Here is a 19,550-nt window from a genome sequence, read left to right on the forward strand (position 1 = left end):
GCAGCCAAAAATAAATAAATAAAATAAATAAATTTATTTTAAAAAATTATTATTATAGTTCAGCCTAGCACATACTAAACACTCAATAGTTGTAAACCAAATTGAAGAATTTCAATTAACTAAAATATAAGTTGAAATTGTTAAATTTTAAATATTGTGAAAATTTTCTGTCATACAGGATTTCACTAAGTATCTAAAATTAGAAGAACTGTAGTGAAAGGGATGAATGTCTTGCCCAGTTATTTGTTGCCTTTTGATCATATAAATTTTCAACCTGCATAATTATGTGGGATTTGGGTTAAGGATTGGGCTGGAAGTCAAATAGAATAAATGTGTTGTCAAGTACAGAGGTAAAAAGAAGAAATAGAAAAACAGCAGGCAGGTTGAATCACTAGGGTTCTTCATTTTATTTTTGTATTAATGGGTTGTCTGCTATGTGTCAGTCAGCTCTCTTAGCTAAATTTTCTCTTTAAGCACAAGATGAATGGTTATAAACTTGCCTCTAAGTATCAATAGAAGATGACGGGAATATATTTTAAACTATTTCCCAAACCGCATTTAAAATATCCCTGGGATTATATCTTTAAAAGGCAAAATCTTGAGGAACCCATCCCCAACTAAAATTTAGTAATAGTTTTGCATTCTGTTGTGTAGGAGAAAGTCTAGTTCTCTACCTTGGGATTTGACTTTATTTGCTGCTGTTCCTGCCACATTGCTGCAGATGCCTAATGCCAAACTGTCTGGTATACTCCGTGAACTCTGAAAGGAGGAAAGAAACACCAATTAAAAAGTGAAATGCTTTTCATCAAAGTTGCATCAACTCTCCCAATTAAAGCATGCATACAAATCCCTTGTAAAAATCACCAAACATTCCTCCCTAATTTTGCTAGGATTTAATGCTATATATTAGAAGCAAAGCAGTAATCACAGTCTATTTACAAGATAAAGTTCATTGGCTCAGAATGTCATCACATCTTTCTATTGCTAACGTAGTAAATATGCTAAGAATATTATTCCAGATGTACATGAATCCTTGAATTATATAATACTTTCTAGAAACATAATTTGAGACCACAACACAGTGAAATAGGACATTTGGAATTGCTGCTGGTTTCTTTTACTATTAGAATCACCTTCCACGTTTGTGGTGGAAAGAAAAACGTTTTCACCTTAATTAAAGAAAGTAAAGGTTAGTTTTATGAATAAATGGTGACAAAATAGCTTTTTGTACTCATGCTGATGTACTTTTAAAAGGATGATAACAGAATACTTTAAGACTCACATTAGTCAACTTAATGGTGAATCATATAACTATTTTCACTTGCCTCCCCTTTTCTATAAAATATTTTTCCTCATTGAAATCTTCTATTTATTTAAACACAAAGTTACTTAAACGATTAACATGGAGATTACATTTTCAGAATGATAGCGAAGTTCCCCTAAAAACTGGTGGTTATTGTACTCAGGGTAACAGTTCTGATTTTAGAAAGTAAACTTTACTTATAATTCATAATAGCTCTTCACAAATAATTTACCTGTCAATGGAAGTTTTCTGCAACTGACTCAAATGAGTCAGCTTAATGATCAACATGGGTTTGCTTTTTCCCATTTGCCATTTTATCTTTTTGAATACCCACATCTTTTCCTTTTTTTTCTTTGTGAGAAAATTAATTTCTCCAGTTTACTCTCAAGCATTAACATCTGATTACTCATGAAAACTCTACCTTCATAGGCTCTTTTACTTTGGTTGCTTCCTGGTTCCTTTCTTTGTCTTCTTTTCCATTTTCCTGAAGTGGAAATAGTGTTAGTAAATGGTATCCAACACAAGCCGGAAATAAAACTAACATTTTATACTCTAGTGTAGCAAGCTTTTTATGTAAAAAAATTCACATAATGAGTAAACATCATACCAAATAAAATCACATAAAGTAGTTGTATTAGCAAACTCAAACAGTATTAGACTTGTTAGGTATAAAGAATACAAAGCAACTGGAAGCAGGCCACCGTGACTCAACTATTAGTTGACCCCATTTTTGTCAAAACTTCATGCAGAAAAGTTCAACTAAAAAGAGAAATAATTCAATGACAGAATATGATATTGCATCTCCATTTTCCCAAAAATGTTGAATCTCAAATCCTCTCATGGCTAAATGGTTAGAAACCTATGTAGACCAGGTACCTGAGCAGGTTTGGGTTCCTCTTGAGATGTCGACTCACTCATCTGGACCACTAAAAGATATCACCAAATGGTAAGGAAAAGTATTACCAGACCACTATTTATAACAAAAAGAGAGAAAGAAAATATTAACAAACAGAAATACTCTGGAAGATCAAAATCTCCCCCCACCCAACCTCATCCCACCATTCTACTGAATGATAGTAAGTTCTCAGCTGCTAAACTTCTGACTGTACTACTGTTATTACTGTGGTTACTGATCAAAGCTCGATTAGTGCTAGGCCAGGGTTCAGGGAGACAGGAAAAGTTACCACAGTAATCATCACCATTAGTGTTTAAAAAAACAGCAACAGTAATGCAACTGAATTTTTAAAACATTATCATCATCCTCATTAGTTTTTGAAATTACAAAGTGAGGTGAAATGAAAACTTTGATTGCTATTTAATTCATGTGAGAAAGTCAGACATTAGAATAATCACCTTGCTAAAAAGTATTTTTGGAGGGGGGAGTTCTGAGAGGAATGCGATTTATCTGGTTTATTTATTTATGCTAAGGAATAAAAATGGATAATTACCACATCCCCTACTTCAATTGCAAATGACTATAGATTCAGTCACAGATGATCAAAATCACTGTTGTGTCAAAAATCATGTAAGACTTTGTGTATATTTAAGACTTTGTGTATATTTAAGCTAGGTTCTATGTAAAAAGTAATGCATTTTATATACATGGCCTCTGCTGCTAGGGCAGTTACAATCTAGGGACTTCTTAATTTGAAATGGTATTATTTATAATGTGCTAGAGTATTCACTTTTCTTTTTATCAACATATGTTCTGCTTGAATGAACCAAAAGTACGGCCTTTGGAGACAACAGCTTCCAACACAAAAATGCCTGCCTCAAAACCTTTTTGAAGCAATTCATAAATAATAAATAATACACAATAGATTTCTTTGATAGGTCCCAATTGTACATTTTCACAGACTGCTGTTTTTGCTTCTGGTGTCCATCTCCTGAAATTGCTAAAAAGCTTCCTCCCATTTCTTTTAAGATTTACTTATTTTTATTTATTTATTTAGGCTGTGCCGGGTCTTAGTTGCAGCACATGGGATCTTTGCTGCGGCACGTGGGATCTTCATTGCAGCCCGCAGACTCTTAGTTGCGGCAGGCATGCGGGATCTAGTTCCCGCACCAGGGATCGAACCCAGGCCCCCTGCACTGGGAGCGCAGAGTCTTACCCACTGGACCACCAGGGAAGTCCCCCCATTTCTTTTAAAATTTGTTTTGTTTGGATGCACCCAGATAAATTCAACTCAGTAAACCTTTACTGGGTGCCTTCTATATGCAGGCAGACTTTGGGGTTAAAAAGATGGATAGGATCTGCTTTTGTAGAGTTCCTAGTTTAGTGAGAGGAAAAAGGGATAAACAGATGCAATTCCATCTGTACGTGCAAAAGCAGAGGTACAGGGGCTTCCCTGGTGGCGCAGTAGTTGAGAGTCCGCCTGCCGATGCAGGGGACACGGGTTCGGGACCTGGTCCGGGAGGATACCACATGCCGCGGAGCGGCTGGGCCCGTGCGCCACAACTACTGAGCCTGCGCTCTAGAGCCCGTGAGCCACAAATACTGAAGCCCGTGTGCCACAACTACTGAAGCCCGTGTGCCTAGAGCTCTTGCTCCGCAGCAAGAGAGGCCACCACAATGAGAAGCCTGTTCCCTGCAACGGGGAGTGGCCCTCGCTCGCTGCAACTGGGGAGAGCCCGCGTGCAGCAGCAAAGACCCAATGCAGCCAAAAATTAAATAAATGAATAAAAAAAAAAAGCAGAGGTACATACAAAATATTAAGGAACACAGAGGAATGGCAATTAATTTTCTCAGGGAGGTCAGGGAAGATTTCACAGAAAAATAGATTTCCAAGCTAGATTTTAAGTGACTAATAAGACTTTGTGTGTGTGTAAAGGAGGGGGGAAAGAGTATTTGAGGCAGAAGGAACATTATACGCTGGAGTATAAAAGTTCAAAAAGTGTTTGAAGCATTCATAGCAGAGCATAGTTATATAATAGAAAGTGGCAGAAGATGAGGCTAAAAAGGTAACTTTTCACAATAAATCAAGGAGTTTGGATTTTATTTTGTGCTTTTTAAGCATAGGACAAGATGCGATGAAATCGGTGTTTTTAAAAAGTTGACTCTGCCGGCAAAGACTGGAAGTGTGAAAGAGTGGGGAAAGATAGAATGAAGGTAAATTTTGTACCTTAAATATTGCACCTGAGATGAATGCCCCTGACTGTAGTCTACTTCCCTACTCCCTTACCATTGTTTCCACCCAAATAAACTTGCACTCAACTCCTTGGACCAGGGTCTGTTCTGAGGGAACCCAAACTATTTACAACAGATAGAATGATCAGGACTGGGGGCATAATTAGATCTAAGGAGTGAAAGAGGAGTAGTTAAGGCTCACTGAGCGTTTTTTAATATTTAGAAGGCTGAATGGATGATGATGCCATTAAGTGAAATAAGGAAAGGAGAGAAACACAGGTTTGAAGAATGATATGAGTTTGAGTTTGAAGGTATTACATTTAAGACACCTGCTTGATAGCATTTTAAAAAATATTTATTTGGCTGCATTGGGTCTTAGTTGCGGCATGCAGGATCTTTAGTTGCGGCATTCGAACTCTTAGTTGTGGCATGAGAGATCTAGTTCCCTGACCAGGGATCGAACCCAGGCCCCCTGCATTGGGAGCGTGGAGTCTTAGCCACTGGACCACCAGGGAAATTCCAATAGCATCTTCATTAGTAAGACTGTCAGTCACATGTGAAAGAGTAGCCAATTATCCTCGAGGAAGGAGTTTCTCAGTATGAGAGAAATCATACATCATTCTGATTTCTCAGACTCATAGAGGATAAGAAATGTCATTTACCTGGATTTCTTGTGAGTCTTGAACCCCTGGGTATTGATAGAAAGATACATTTGTAGGAGGATGCTAGTGGGGCTCACCCAATAATAGCTAAGAGAAGGGAAAAAAAGGCTGAAAATAAACCCTTGTTGATGAGCACTTAAAAGTAGGGCTAAGAAAGAAGAGCCAGTGAAAGATACTGATAACTGCTGAGAATGGCAGGAGACTACTGCAGCTGTGCACCTGCACACTGCTGGCCTGACTCCCACTACCAGCCGCTACAGCCGTGCACATGCCCACAGCAAGCCCCTATGGCCCCACAAGTGTACAACAACAGCCAAGGCCCCCATAGCTGCTGGAGGGCCTGGATTCAATGTGGACACCTGTCACTGGCTTGCATGGCTCTGCTTACCTGCAGTTAACCTTAAAGTTGTGTACCTGCAAGACACCAGCCTCAACTCCCGTCACTGGCCACCACTGCCCAGCATGTGCCTTCAGCTAGCCCCATTGTCACTCAAGGACACACTGACAGCCAGGGCCACTGCAGCTGCTTGTGCACCCCCAGTTGGCCCCAGCCCCTGCCACTGTGCCTCTGCAGCCAGTCCCCACAACTAGCCCTGCAGCCAAGCCTGTGCATACCACTGGCTCTGGACACCACCACTGCCTGGCCTGATCCCTAGCCACTGGACTGGAGGTACTGTTAAAGACTCCAACAGTCCTTGAAGCCACTGTGGACTGCCTACAGCTCTCACCAAAGATTATGCGGTTGTTGACGTCATGAACCCCAGCTGCTAAACCAACAAGACATCACGCCCCTCCCCATCATTCGGAGATGTTACATGCCCTCACACTTTGCACTCCGCACCACTAGACCCAGGGTCACAGCATGTTCCAGCATGTGCCTGCCCGCAGATGAAAGTCTTTCCATACCAAAGTCAGTCCATAAAGTCTGAAAGAGGTAACTGCTTCTTCAAATGCACAGACACCTACAAAAACTACAGGGATCACAAAACATCGGAGAAACATGACACTACCAAAGGAACACAGTAAACTTCCAGTAATGGGAAGTGGAGATTCACAAATTGCTTGATAAAGAATTCAAAATAACTGTTCTAAAGATGCTCAGAGAGCTACAAGAGAACACAGGTAAACAATTTAATGAAATAAGGGAAATGATACAAGAATGAAATGATAAGTTCCACAAAGAGAAAACAAAAAAAGAGAACCAAACAGAAATTTTGGAGCTGAAGAATACAATGACTGAAATGAATAATTCAGTAGACAAGACTAAACCAAGCAGAAGAAAGAATCGGTAAACTCAAACACAGATCATTTGAAAATATTCAGCTGGTGGAGAAAAAAAGAAAAAACTGAAGGGAAATGAAGAAAGCCTATGGGACTTATGGGACACCATTAAGAGAAACAATCTATACAATATGAGAGTCTAAGGAAGGGGAGAAAGGGGCAGAAAACTTTTTGAAAAATAATGTCTGACCTATACCACCAGCCTGCCATAAAAATACAGTGGTGTAAGTTTGACCTCTCCAATTAACTGCTGTTGTCTCAACTTCTCCAAGTGATTAGAAAATCTCATACTTCCATCTTCAAGTCTCCTTCCTGGTCCATTAACTTTCTTCTTATTATATACTAAATGTTTGTATGTGCAACCTCCACCATGTCCCCACAAATTAATATGTAGAATCCTTAACAGCCCCCCCCCCAAATAATGTCTGAGAACTTCACAAATCTGAAGAGAGATTTGGACATCCAAGTTCATGAAGCTCATAGGTCTGCAAACAAATTCAACTCAAAGAGATCTTCTCCAAGACACATTGTAATAAAACTGTCAAAATCAAAGACAAAGAGAAAATCTTGAAAGAAGCAATAGAAAAGAAGTTTGCCACTTACAAAGGAACCCCATAAGACTATCACAGGATTTCTCAGCATAAACCTTACAGGCCAGGAGAGAGTAGGATGACATATTCAAAGTGCTGAAAGAAAAAAAAAAAACCCCAAAAACCTGTCAACCAAGAATATTCTATCTGGCAAAGTTATCCTCAGAAATGAAAGAGAGAGGGACTTCCCTGGTGGTCCAGTGGTTAGGACTTTGCCTTCCAATGCAGGGGGGTGCGGGTTTGATCTCTGGTCGGGGAGCTAAGATCCCACATGTCTCGTGGCCAAAAAACCAAAACATAAAACAGAAGGAATATTGTAACAAATTCAATAAAGACTTTAAAAAAAGTGGTCCACATCAAAAAAATCTTTTAAAAATTTAAATAAATAAATAAAAAGAAATGAAAGAGAGAGAAAATCTTTCCCAGAAAAATAAAAGCTGAGGGGAGCTCACCCCCACCAGAACTGTCTTACAAGAAATGCTAAAAGGTGTTCTTCAAGCTGAAATGAAAGGACACTAATTAGTAACATGAAAACACACTGTAAGTATAACTATACAGTCAGATTCGGAATATTCCAATACTGTAATATGGTGGTGTGTTAATCACTTACCTCTAGAATAAAGGTTAAAGGACACAAGTATTAAAAATAACTATAGCTTTGCAAACAATAATTTGCTATTGGATATCCAATATAAAAAGATGTAAACTGTGGCGTCAAAAATATAAGATGGGGGGAGGATATAGAAAGGTAGAGTTTCTGTATGTGATCGAAATTAAGTTGTCATCAGTTTAAAATAAACCATTGTATCTATAAGGTGTTTTATGTAAGCCTCATGGTAACCACAAAGCAATAACCTATAGTAGATGCACAAAAGATAAAGAGAATGGAATCAAAGCATACCACTGCAGAAAATCATCAATTCACAAAGGAAGGCAGTAAGACAGGAAGAAAGAAACAAAAGAATTACAAAACAGCCAGAAAACAATAAGATGACATTTAATTAGATGTTGATTAATAAAAGTTCTCACCTATCAATAAAATGGATTAAATTCTCCATCTAAATGCATAGAGTGGCTGGATGGATAAAAAACCAAGACCCAACTATATGCTGCTTATAAGAGACTCACATCAGCTTTAAGGATACACATAGGCTCAAAGTGAAGGGATGGAAAAAGATATTCCAGGCAAGTGAAAACCGAAAGAGAGCAGAGATAGCTATACTTACATCAGACAAAATAGACTTTAAGCCAAAAACTATAATAAGAGACAAAGGAAGTCATCGTTTAATGATAAAAGAGTCAATTAGTCAAGAATTATGGGTTGCAGAATTACAATATTAATTGAATTCAAATTCCAGCCAAGTTATTCATGTCAAAATTGAGGGATTGATTGGGAAGGAGTACCCTGAAATTTGGAATGGGGACATTTAGTTGGACTAGGAGACTGATAATCTCAAACTTCTGAGTCACTTTGAGCCTTTTTTGACAGTGAAAGCAGTTTGTCCTCTTGTATTTGTGAAGAATATCCTCTTAATTGAAAATTTTGTAATAATATCATCTGGGGCAACTGCCTTGCAAGAGGATGCCCATTTTCCTCAAGACTCACCACAACCACCTCTTACTTATAGTAGATTCGTTAACTCAAATCAGGTCTTTTTATTTTCTCATTAAACTTTGTTTCAATGGGTCTCAAAATTCTGTGACAGATTTTTGGTCAAGTTGTTTCCATAAAAAAGTACTGATTTTAGGGCTTCCCAGGTGGCACAGTGTTTGAGGGTCTGCCTGCCGATGCAGGGGACACGGGTTCGTGCCCCGGTCCGGGAAGATCCCACATGCCGCGAAGCGGCTGGGCCCATGAGCCATGGCCGCTGAGCCTGCGCGTCCAGAGCCTGTGCTCCGAGATGGGAGAGGCCACAACAGTGAGAGGCCCGCGTACCACAAAAAAAAAGTACTGATTTTAAAAGCTAACTTAAAACTGCCACACATACCACATATCCCAGCAATCCCACTCCTAGGCATATACCTGGAGGAAATAATAATTCAAAAAGATACATGCACCCCAGTGTTTATTGCAGCACTATTTACGATAGCCAGGATGAGGAAGCAACTAAATGTCCATCAACAGAGGAATGGATAAAGAAGATGTGCTACATATATACAATGGAATATTACTCAGCTATAAAAAAGAACAAAGTAATGCCATTTGCAGCAACATGGATGGACCTAGAGATTGTCATACTGAGTGAAGTAAGTCAGACACAGAAAGACAAATATCATATGATATCACTTATATGTGGAATCTAAAAAAAAGGGTACAAATGAACTTGTTTACAAAACAGAAGTAGAGTCACAGATGTAGAAAACAAACTTATGGTTACCAGGGAATGGGGATGGGGAGGGATAAATTGGGAGATTGGGATTGACATATACACACTACTATATATAAAACTGATAACTAATAAGAACCTGCTGTATAGCACAGAGAACTCTACTCAATATTCTGTAATGGCCTACATGGGAAAAGAATCTAAAAAAAAAGAGTGGATATAGGTATATGTATAACTGATTCACTGTGCTGTACACCTGAAACTAACACAACATTGTAAATGAACTATACTCCAATAAAAATTAAAAAATGAAAAATAAAATCAAATAAAGGAAAAACTGCCACACATAAAACAAATGGTTGACGAAATATTCTCCTTTCCTTCTGAAGGTTTTGTGATGCAGTCTTTTACTATTAAATGGCCAACTGAAGTGAACAGTCCTAAGACCGTTCTTCCACCACTGATTAAGACTGGGGTGGCAGGTATTGGAGATAACATTCATGTAGCCTTCTGAGCTTTCTGGGCAGACTTGATAACCTTGCCAGCTGCAGCTGCCTTCTTGCGCACTTTTTTTTTTTTTGTCCACTACTTTGATGACACCCACAGCAATTGTCTGTCTGATGTCGCGAATAGCAAAATGACCCAGAGGAGGATAGTCAGAGAGGCTCTCAACACACACGGGCTTGCCAGGAACTATATCAATGATGGCAGCATCACTGGATTTCAAGAATTTGGGCCCACCTTCCAGCTTTTTCCCGGAACGATGATCAATCTTCTTCAGCTCAGACAACTTGCAAGCAATGTGAGCTGTGTGACAATCCAGCACAGGTGCATATTCAGCACTGATTTGGCCTGGTTGGTTCAAGATAATCACCTGAGCTGTGAAGCCCACTGATTCCATCAGTGGGTCATTTTTGCTGTCATCAGCCACACTGCCACGACAAACATCTTTGACAGACACGTTCTTGACACTGAAGCCCATACTGACCCCAGGAAGGGCTTCACTCAAAGCTTCATGGTGCATTTCAATAGATTTCACTTCAGTTTTAACGTTGACTGGAGCAAAGGTGACCACCATGCCCGGTTTGAGAACACCAGTCTCCACTCGACCCACAGGGACAATACCAATACCACCAATTTTGTAGACATACTGGAGGGGCTTGTCAGTTGGACGTGCTGGTGGCAGGATGCAATCCAGAGCTTCAAGCAGCATGGTTCCACTGGCATTGTCATTTTTATGGGTGACTTTCTATCCCTTGAACCAAAGCAGGTTAGCACTTGGCTCCAGCATGGTGCCACCATTCCACCCAGAAACTGGCACCAATGCTACTGTGTTGGGGTGGTAGCCAATTTTCTGAATGTAGATGCTGACTTCCTTAACAATTTCCTCTCAGCTCTTCTGGCTATAGAGTGGCTTAGTGGAATCCATTTTGTTAATGCCAGCAATTAGTTCTTTCACACCCAGAGTATAAGCCAGAAGAGCATACTCACGGGTCTGCCCGTTCTTGGAGATACTGGCTTCAAATTCACCAGTGCCAGCAGCATCAATCAGAACAGCACAATCAGCCTGAGATGCACCTGTAATCATGTCTTTAATAAAGTCTCTGTGTCCTGGGGCATCAATTATGGTCACATAGTACTTGCTGGTCTCGAATTTCCACAGGGAGATATCAATGGTGATAGCATACTCACATTGAGCTTTCAGTTTGTCCAAGATCCAGGCATACTTGAAGGAGCCCTTTCCCATCTCAGCAGCCTCCTTCCTGAACTTTTCGATGCTTCTTTTGTTGATCCCACCATATTTATAGATCAGATGGCCAGTAGTGGTAGACTTGCCCAGATCTACATGTCCACAGTGATGTTGATGTGAGGCTTCGCCTTTCCCATTGTGGCTTAAATTTAGTGGTGGTTTTCATGACACCTGTGTCCTGGTGGCAAACCCATTGCGAAAAAAGCTAAAATCAGATATTAAAATGCTCCAGCAGGGCAAATACAAAGTCTAACCAAGTGGAAATAGGTTTTATGGCAAAATATTTTCATTATTTTCTTGTTTAGTGGCAGAAGCCCAGGGAACATACATGAGTATATTATAAGGGAGTTAAAGGAAGGAGCACAAAATATAATACTGGGTTGGCTGGAATTTATTGATATGGGTACCCGTATCAGAAATTAAGGATTTAATGTATTAGCACCTACAGCTGGAAGTGACACTCACTATTTACTTGGTAAGTTCACTGAAACTTGGACTCCACAGTGGCCTATGTTTAATTAAGTGGAGATACTGGAACTTCCTTGGATAATGTAAGAGGAATCCAAAGTCTTAGGGATATGGGAATGTTGGAGTAGATTTATCACATTTTGACTTGCATATCCACTCCCCACAAGAATATTCTCCAAGAGAACTTGGGGGGTGTCCCTTTACTAAAGCACTGAAAAATACATTAGTGAGTGGAAGTACTTATATCCTTGAAAAGCTCTATGTTGGCTTTCTTCTGTAGGCAAGGCATGATGGGATGACCCATTTCAGGCAGCAGAAGCCAGATGTCAGTGTTTATCCACCAAAGACAAGGCAGGCACATTTACCATAAAGAGAAGTAGAGATACAGTGGTAATCAGATTATTTTTGACATTCAGCTAAATGATTATGGTGGTCCCAGGATTAAAATAGATGGGCAGCCTAATAAAGTATTGATCATCTACACATAATATTTAAAAATCTATACATGGTAGCCAAAAATATGACTTTAGTCACCATAGTGGAGAGTTCTGACTTCTCTCACCCAGTTTCCAGAGCTGAGCCTCTTAATTGAAAGGGCAGGCTGGATCCCCTTAAGGAAGGATTCTGCAGCACTACCATAGCATATACTGAAAATCTTCCTCCAAGTCTTCTCCACAAAGACCTTAGGCCATTTCCTAAAATGACTGTGTAATGAGGAAAAAGATTAATATTCAGGTATTTCAGGGACTTCTAAACATTGGCATTAATTGGTGTTAATTTCTGGGGACCCAAATGCATTCCACCAGTTTAAGTGGGGCCTGTATTGGACAGGTGAGAGATGGAGTCTTAACTGGTTTGTGTTTTGCTTTTTAAAATTTATTTATTTATTTATTTTTGGCTGCGTTGGGTCTTCGTTGCTGCGCATGGGTTTTCTCTAGTTGTGAGCCGGGGCTACTCTTCCTTGTGGTGCGCAGGCTTCTCGTTGCGGAGCATGGACTCCAGGTGTGCCGGCTTCAGTAGTTGTGGTGCACAGGCTTAGATGCTCCCCGGCATGTGGGATCTTCCTGGACCAGGGATCGAACCCATGTCCCCTGCATTGGCAGGCAGATTCTTAACCACTGCGCCACCAGGGAAGTCCCCTTAACTCAAGTTTGTATCACAGTGGGCAGAGTAGGCCCATAGAACCACTCTGCGGTGATTTCACCAGCTCCTGGATGTATAATTAGAATAGATACCTGGTAACTGGCAGAATTTCCATATTGGTTCTTTGATCCTGGAATAAGGACAATGAAGAGCCAAGTTGAAGCCCTTGGGAACCCCCTCCCACCTCCCCCATACACCAGAAGAGTAAACAAAAATTATTGCTTCCTTGGGATGGCAGAATGGGGGATTATAGAGATTAGTGACACCAATAAAGGTTAAAGGAAGCAGGAGTGATGAAATCTATCTCTCGCCAATTTAATTTACCTGTTAGGCCTGTGAAGAAGGCAGATGGATCTTGGAGAATGAGTGTGGGTGATTATAAATTTAATCAGGTGATGCCTCTAATTGCAGCTGCTCTTCCATATGTAGTAACTTTACTGGAGCAAATCAACACAGCCAGTGCCACTTGGTATGCAGCTAGTGATCCAGCAAATGCTTATTTCTCCATACAAATTGGCAAGAAACACCAGAAGCAATTTGCTTTTACTTGGCAAGGCCAACAATATAACTTCACAGTCTTGCCCCATGGCTACATCAATTTTCCTGCTCTCTGCCATAATATAGTCCACAGAGATACTGAGCATCTTCACCTTCCAATCAGCATTAAGTTGGTCCAGTACATTGATGACATTATGCTGATTGGATCCGGGGAACAAAAGGAGCGAGGTCTTTAATTGTCTTCATGAAATATATGCAAAACCAACGGATGGAAGATAAATTCCACTTCTGGTATCAATTTCTACATCAGCCAAGTGCCAGTTATTAGATTATTTTCTCAGCTCCAAATTCACCCTTTTGTACTTTTCTTTCATGCTGGAGCTGGAGTATGAAAACCACATTTCTTTGCCTTGCCAGCTGGCTCTGTTAAGCTCTGCTAATTGGGGGCATCAGATGGAGACCACAAGGCTGAGGAAGGACAAGAAACTTGTTCCTTCCTGTCTACCTCACGACTGCTTCCTGTGGTGTTTTGGTTCCAGGGTGCTTCACTCCAGCTATGCTTCTTTAACCTGGTAGCAGCAGCTGAATCCAGTTTGCAGTTTTTCTAAAGTTTTGTAGTTTTCATTGACATCAGCCAGCCAGTGTTCCTGCTGCAGAGGTCTGGGCCCCAGACTGCTGGGTCCCATGGAGCACCCCATCTAAGCTCAGAGACACCAACGGCAGCCAAGCAGTGTCTTCTTCTCAGAGACCTGAGTTTCAGCTCTGTGGGCTCACTCCTCCAAGTTTGTAATTTTTTTCCCTTTAATTCCTTTGTTTAGGTTGTTTTTCAGTCCTAAAGGTAATAACAGTTGCTACCTCTGTCACACCTTAGATTTCTCTTTTCAGTTTTTCAGTCACCTACTTAACTTCATACCTAGTTAACAATTCTTGCTAAATTATCTGTTCAAATAACTGGTGTGAATTTTATCTCCTATCTGGACACTATCAATAAATTAGTATAAGATTATTAAAATTTAAGAAGAATTACAACCAGGTAGAGGCAATACATGACTCAATCATACTCCACTCACTCTTAGCTGTTTTATATTCTATCTCTATATATTTCTACTTGTTTTATAATTTGTAACTAGTCATTTCAAATGTAAGGGGTTGGATTATAAAGAATGATTCCCCCCCCCACATTTTAACAAGCTAAGCTATACAGTCTTTTAAATGACATACTTCATTTGGCCTGTGATCAATCAGTTACAGACGTACTGCAAGATAGTTATCTATTCAGCCCTAGGAGTGGTCTGAAAGGAGTATGGTGGTTGGTGCCGCTACATAATTCACCCCTGGCCAGAAGCAGTTTGACTTAAGGATTCTCAAAGAGTGACCCAAAGAATCAGAGTCTGATGATCCGTCCTAGTGTGCCCCATGGTTCCACAGGAGGCAAACACAATGGAGGACTTGCTTTATTAAAGGAAGTATCCTCTAATAAAGAAGAAAAGCAAAGGAATGTTCTATCTCTAAGACATCACTTTCAGAGGCCAGTTGCGGTGTGTATTGCTGCTCATCATAAACAATGAACCTTGGAGCTGCTGGAGGAGTGCATGCTCCAGGCACTCAAGGAGCAGGACTCAGAGCCTAAGCTGTGGCCAGGAAAGGCAGGGAAGTCTGCCAGATACTCGTCATGGACTCAGCTCTTAATCTCTCTTCATATATATTGAATTCTTCCCTTTGTTTATGGCTGATGTGCCCTTTTAGTTACATCCAAGTTAGCTGCAGAATTATTGCTCTCGTAACACAGTCCTACCCTGCAAATGGGAGTTTTGTCATTATTTGGTAAAATATACTTAATATGAAAAAGTTTGAGTGGATTCTAAATCCAGTCATGCTATCATAAGATATTACCACATTACATTTTCTAGTGGGAAAAAAGTAAGAGCTACTGGAGTCACACATAATTTATACTTGCAAATTTTGAATAGTTGTGAAAATTATTTTAAATTTATCACCTATTTGTATGAACTAAATTCTCATCAATAATGACTACGAATTGATCACTGTTAAACTGTCTTGTTCAGAAATTACATGCAGTCATTTTGGTCATAAAACCCTACATAGAAAATGTCATGTTTATAGAGGCAATCTCGGGTTTTTCATTAAATTTTTGAGAGACTTTATTTGGAAGCTTATACAAATTCAATATTTAATATCACCCTTAAATATGTTTGTTATTTTTCTCATTATAATTATAAAAAGAAAATAACTTTTTTCACCAAGCCCCATATTGTTGCCTCCAAATCCCCTCTAATTTATCCCAGTGTGCTGAACAATATCATTTCTATGGATGTCATGATATGAAAAAAGGTTGAGAAGCACTGCTTTAACCTTTAAACCAGGATTCTTAACCTGGGACCCCTTAATGGATTTCAGTGTGTGTGTGAAATATGTAAATGTATCTTTCTGGAGAAATGGCTAACAGTTTTCATCAGGTTCTCAAACCTTAAGAACCAGCTGATCTCAGAAATTTCAAAAGCTCCCTTATAATTTCACCTTGAAGAAGGGATAATACAAGTTAAGGGTTAAATGAACTCCAATGGCACAAGGAGGCCTCCATTATCACAGGTGGGAAGAAGAAAGGTGCTCTAAATAGAGCTAGGAGAACTTTTCTCTTTGGCTCCCTCTTTTGGGAATCCTGCTCTTGGCCTCTGTCTTCTCGAATTCAGCTAGCATATTATGACACCTCTTCCCTCAGATCACCAGAAGACCAAGTAGGAAGCAGGGTGGAGCCCAGGAAAGAATGGGTATAAATGGTGCAGAGAGCATAGACTGCAAATGCTCACATGTGATCCAGATCAGTTCACAACGTGGCTATACTGGGATCTGTAGGCAAAGCCTGAAATCCAATATCATAAAGCATACATTTATTTGCCCAGACCTTTTCTGTGTTTCTAAAGCACTTTGTACATATCTAGACTTCTCATATATATATGTGTGTGTGTGTGTACTTCTGGGGCCTAGCAGAGGCAACTGAAGCAACAGTACCACTAAACCTTACTGTAATTATTTGATGAGCTTTTTCCTGCTAACAAGCTATGAGGGGTAGATAGACTTTTGTTTTTAAAACAGTGACTAGTGTATAATACACCCTTGGTATTTTCTCAATTAATGGTGAATAAATCAATGAACATGCACCAACAATTTCCAAATCTTAGTTTCCTTAAAAGGCATATGCCAGGAAGAGATATTTCTCCTGTAAATAAATTAACTTTCTGTTACAAGCCTTATGTGAATTTGGGTACCTTACAATCCCAATTTTGACCAGGATTTTATCACCTCAGATGTGATGAATAATGATGTACTATACCTACATACAAATGAGACATGTCTTGACCACTAATCTACTTCTCCTACTGTTAAGAAAAGGCATGGAGGGAGACGCAAGAGGGAAGAGATATGGGAACATATGTATATGTATAACTGATTCACTTTGTTATAAAGCAGAAACTAACACACCATTGTAAAGTAATTATACCCCAATAAAGATGTTAAAAAAAAAAAAAAAAAAAAAAAAAAAAGAAAAGGCATGGAATCATGTATTTTTCATTCTTTTTTTAATTACCTTTCTGCTTGATGCTATTTTCTACACATAGGATACACTCAGCAAAAGCTCACTGAACTTGGAACAAACTTATGAGAATAATAAAGTTATCTTAATTACATATGGTGCTTTACAGTTTATATTGCACTTTACATTTTTTTTCTCATTTGATCACAGGAATCCTGTGAGTTAGAGCTCCGTTGCAGAAATGAAGAAACTAAAGCTCAAAAAGTTTAAGCCATTTGTTCAAGGTTTTACAGAGCTGGAACTAGAAGCCAGGTCTCTGATTCCTAGGGTAGTGCTCTTTCCCACTGTAGGATTATCTTACACTGTAAGATTATCATCTTCCGATAATGTTGCTACATAATGCTACATAAAAGTAGATAATCAGTGTTGCTGTCCCTGAGTCAGTAAGAAAATTAACATATAAGTACATTACTAAGACCTATTGATTTGAATAATACTTTTCTCTAGAATGATACTTTGGTTTATAAATCACGTTTCATTTATTTGCCTTCATTCAGCTTTCAGCTATGTATAATTCTTGCCTACGCATATAGCCTCCTGTTTGGTCTCCTAAGCTTTGGTTCAAAGTTCTTACTTCTGAACTTTGTCTTCTCTTTTCCTGTTTACTAAGTAGCTCTGGGAAAAACACAAGTCAGATTGTTTAATCTGTGAACCATACATCTTTGTTTAATTTTGTCTCGCAGGCACTCTTGACCACCACCAGGGGGCAAAAGCCTACCAGCTAGCTTCTCTGCAGTACATTCTACATAGGACTGTACAGTACAGGGACCCTCAGTGTCTGATTCTTGATGGAACCTCCCTGCTAATTATTTCAACCACAGGGCCCCAAGGAGACAACAAAGGCTCAGCACAGAGGGCTCTAGTGGCACTTAACCATAAAGCGGCCAGAAAGAGCTCACGACAGCTCTGTCAGTTTAAAAGAAGCAATAAGATCCAAGAGAGTCTGAGCGATAAGGCGGTGGGTTAATAACTGCAAACTCCTGAATGTGTGTGTTTTACAGCTTTGATATGTATGGTAGTATTTACCAGCACATCCACTCAAATTGAGAAACAGCTTTGTCAACTCTCTTGCCCTGTGTAATCAATCAATGGCATTTGCATAGTGCGATTCCCCCCCCACCTTCAATCTTGATTTTTCATTACATTCTTGGCTTATGTTCAGCTGATTTATCTTTTAGAAAGCGATTTCTTTAAACTATTTAATCGGCATTCCGCATGTGTCTATGAAATAATGAAATCTAAAGACGAAGGAGAGGAAACCCCTAGGAGCAAATCCTGTTTAGTCAAGAGAACTTCTTGCCAGCAGGAAGCAAGTGGGAGGTAAATAGCAGGTTGGACCCTTCCAACTCCGTGAGCCCAGCTTGCTCGGCCTCCCAGGCTCGCTCGGCCTCTCTGCACCTCACGAATAATGAATGAGTCCTAAGACAGGGGCCAGGATAATAGAGGAAGCACGAGGGTACCATAAAGACTCCCGGGGTATAAAATTACAAATCTTTCTTACTTTCAAAAAGTCTCATCCTAAAACATAGAGTCGGAGACGGAAGGGTGGGAAAGCTCAGAAAAAGCCTCCCCGAGGGCCGGGTCAAAGGGAGGGTCTCTAGCCCAGTAAGCCCCACCCACGCTCAGAGAAAGCGTTTGAAACCCCGCGGCGCCCTTTCCCATCCGGAAACATGTTTGCCTCGGGATTTTTACCTCAGTTTCTTCTCACGAAGGTGGGTTAAGCTGTGCGCCCCACCTCAGAAAATGGTCGTCCCTCAGGAGTGGGGGCGCCAGCGACCCTCAGCTGCGAGACCCCGCCCCCCAACCCACTCCACAGCCCCCGGCGCAGCCAAACTGCGTGATTCCAGAGGCAAGGAGGAAACCCGGGAGGGGGCGGCGGCCCTTGGCGCACGCACCCGGCCGGCTTCCGGCAACTCAAGGGTTACGGCCAGGCGGCGGCGCGCGCCGAGGGGAGAGGCGGTTGCTGACAGGTGGCGCCTGCGCACTGGGAGCGCTCATTGTGCCCCGCAGCTGCCGAATCGCCCGCCCGCCCGCCCGCCAGCCGCCAGTTCAGCGCGTCAGTCTGCGAGACTCCGGTGGTGGGTGCGGAGCCTGCTGCCGTTCGCGCGGTCTCCTCCTCCTCCTCCTCCTCCTCCCCGCCCCCCTCATCCCCACCCCACACCCCTTGCCTCATCCCGGCTCCGTCACCCTCCCGCCCCCCACACTCAGGACAAGAATGCCCTGCCCGGAACAGCCCAGCAGCGCCTAGATGGCTTTGGTCACAGTCCAGCGGTCGCCTACCCCCAGCACTACCTCCAGCCCCTGCGCCTCGGTGAGTCTTTCCCGGCAGCCGCTCTGCTCGCTTCTGTCACTGCGGCTCCGCTTTGCCTCAGCGGGTCCCGCCGAGCGCCACTGCGCACGCGCCGCGCCGCTTCCCAGGCCTGGGCACTCTGCTGCCGCGAACCCCCCACACCCCCCCATCTTAAAGACGAGCTGCAGGAACTACAGAACGTCGATTTGTGCCCCCATCACTCTGAGCACCTAGCGCCTCACAGTCCTCGCCCCGAACCCCCCTGTGGCATGCCTTCCTCTGGCTTGAGCACTTCCTTTCGGGAATGAGTCATTCTTGCTTTTCACCCTCCCCCTTCCTTTACCCTCTGTTGCTCCGCTGCGGGGAGAGGACCCTGGGACTCCTGCGTTGCCCCATACACACACCCACATCCCCTTACCCGCGCCCATTTCAGGGACCCGTTCCGTATTCGCACACTGCACGCCCTTCGGGCTCTCCGGGTGTCTTTCTTCACCCTGG

At 41.4% G+C, this 19,550-nt stretch overlaps 2 protein-coding genes and 2 pseudogenes across 5 annotated transcripts in view; 2 read left to right on the plus strand and 2 right to left on the minus strand.

Moving 5' to 3' along the window:
* The window catches only part of EFCAB5 (EF-hand calcium binding domain 5), a 119,295-nt gene extending 100,088 nt beyond the window's left edge, over positions 1-19,207 (minus strand). Inside the window, exons 1-4 of one of the 3 annotated variants that reach the window (XM_073797164.1) lie at positions 19,055-19,207; positions 2,180-2,273; positions 1,725-1,787; positions 675-759 (exon numbers count right to left, since the gene is read on the minus strand). In XM_073797164.1, coding sequence (XP_073653265.1) covers positions 675-759; positions 1,725-1,787; positions 2,180-2,221 — 190 coding nt within the window. In that variant the 5' untranslated portion in view covers positions 2,222-2,273; positions 19,055-19,207. The remainder of the gene's footprint in view (positions 1-674; positions 760-1,724; positions 1,788-2,179; positions 2,274-19,054) is intronic. The other 2 variants (XM_073797165.1, XM_073797166.1) reach the window with 2 other exon arrangements.
* LOC101322909 (elongation factor 1-alpha 1 pseudogene) lies at positions 8,897-11,582 on the minus strand (annotated as a pseudogene).
* SSH2 (slingshot protein phosphatase 2) overlaps positions 18,810-19,550 on the plus strand; it is a 245,432-nt gene continuing 244,691 nt past the window's right edge. The window contains exon 1 of one of the 2 annotated variants that reach the window (XM_033847851.2): positions 18,810-19,073. In XM_033847851.2, coding sequence (XP_033703742.1) covers positions 19,011-19,073 — 63 coding nt within the window. In that variant the 5' untranslated portion in view covers positions 18,810-19,010. The remainder of the gene's footprint in view (positions 19,074-19,550) is intronic. The other variant, XM_033847852.2, reaches the window with a different exon arrangement.
* The window catches only part of LOC141277290 (RNA 3'-terminal phosphate cyclase-like protein pseudogene), a 120,094-nt pseudogene continuing 119,561 nt past the window's right edge, over positions 19,018-19,550 (plus strand).

This window comes from Tursiops truncatus, chromosome 20, assembly GCF_011762595.2.
Source record: "Tursiops truncatus isolate mTurTru1 chromosome 20, mTurTru1.mat.Y, whole genome shotgun sequence".
NCBI lineage: Eukaryota > Metazoa > Chordata > Mammalia > Artiodactyla > Delphinidae > Tursiops > Tursiops truncatus.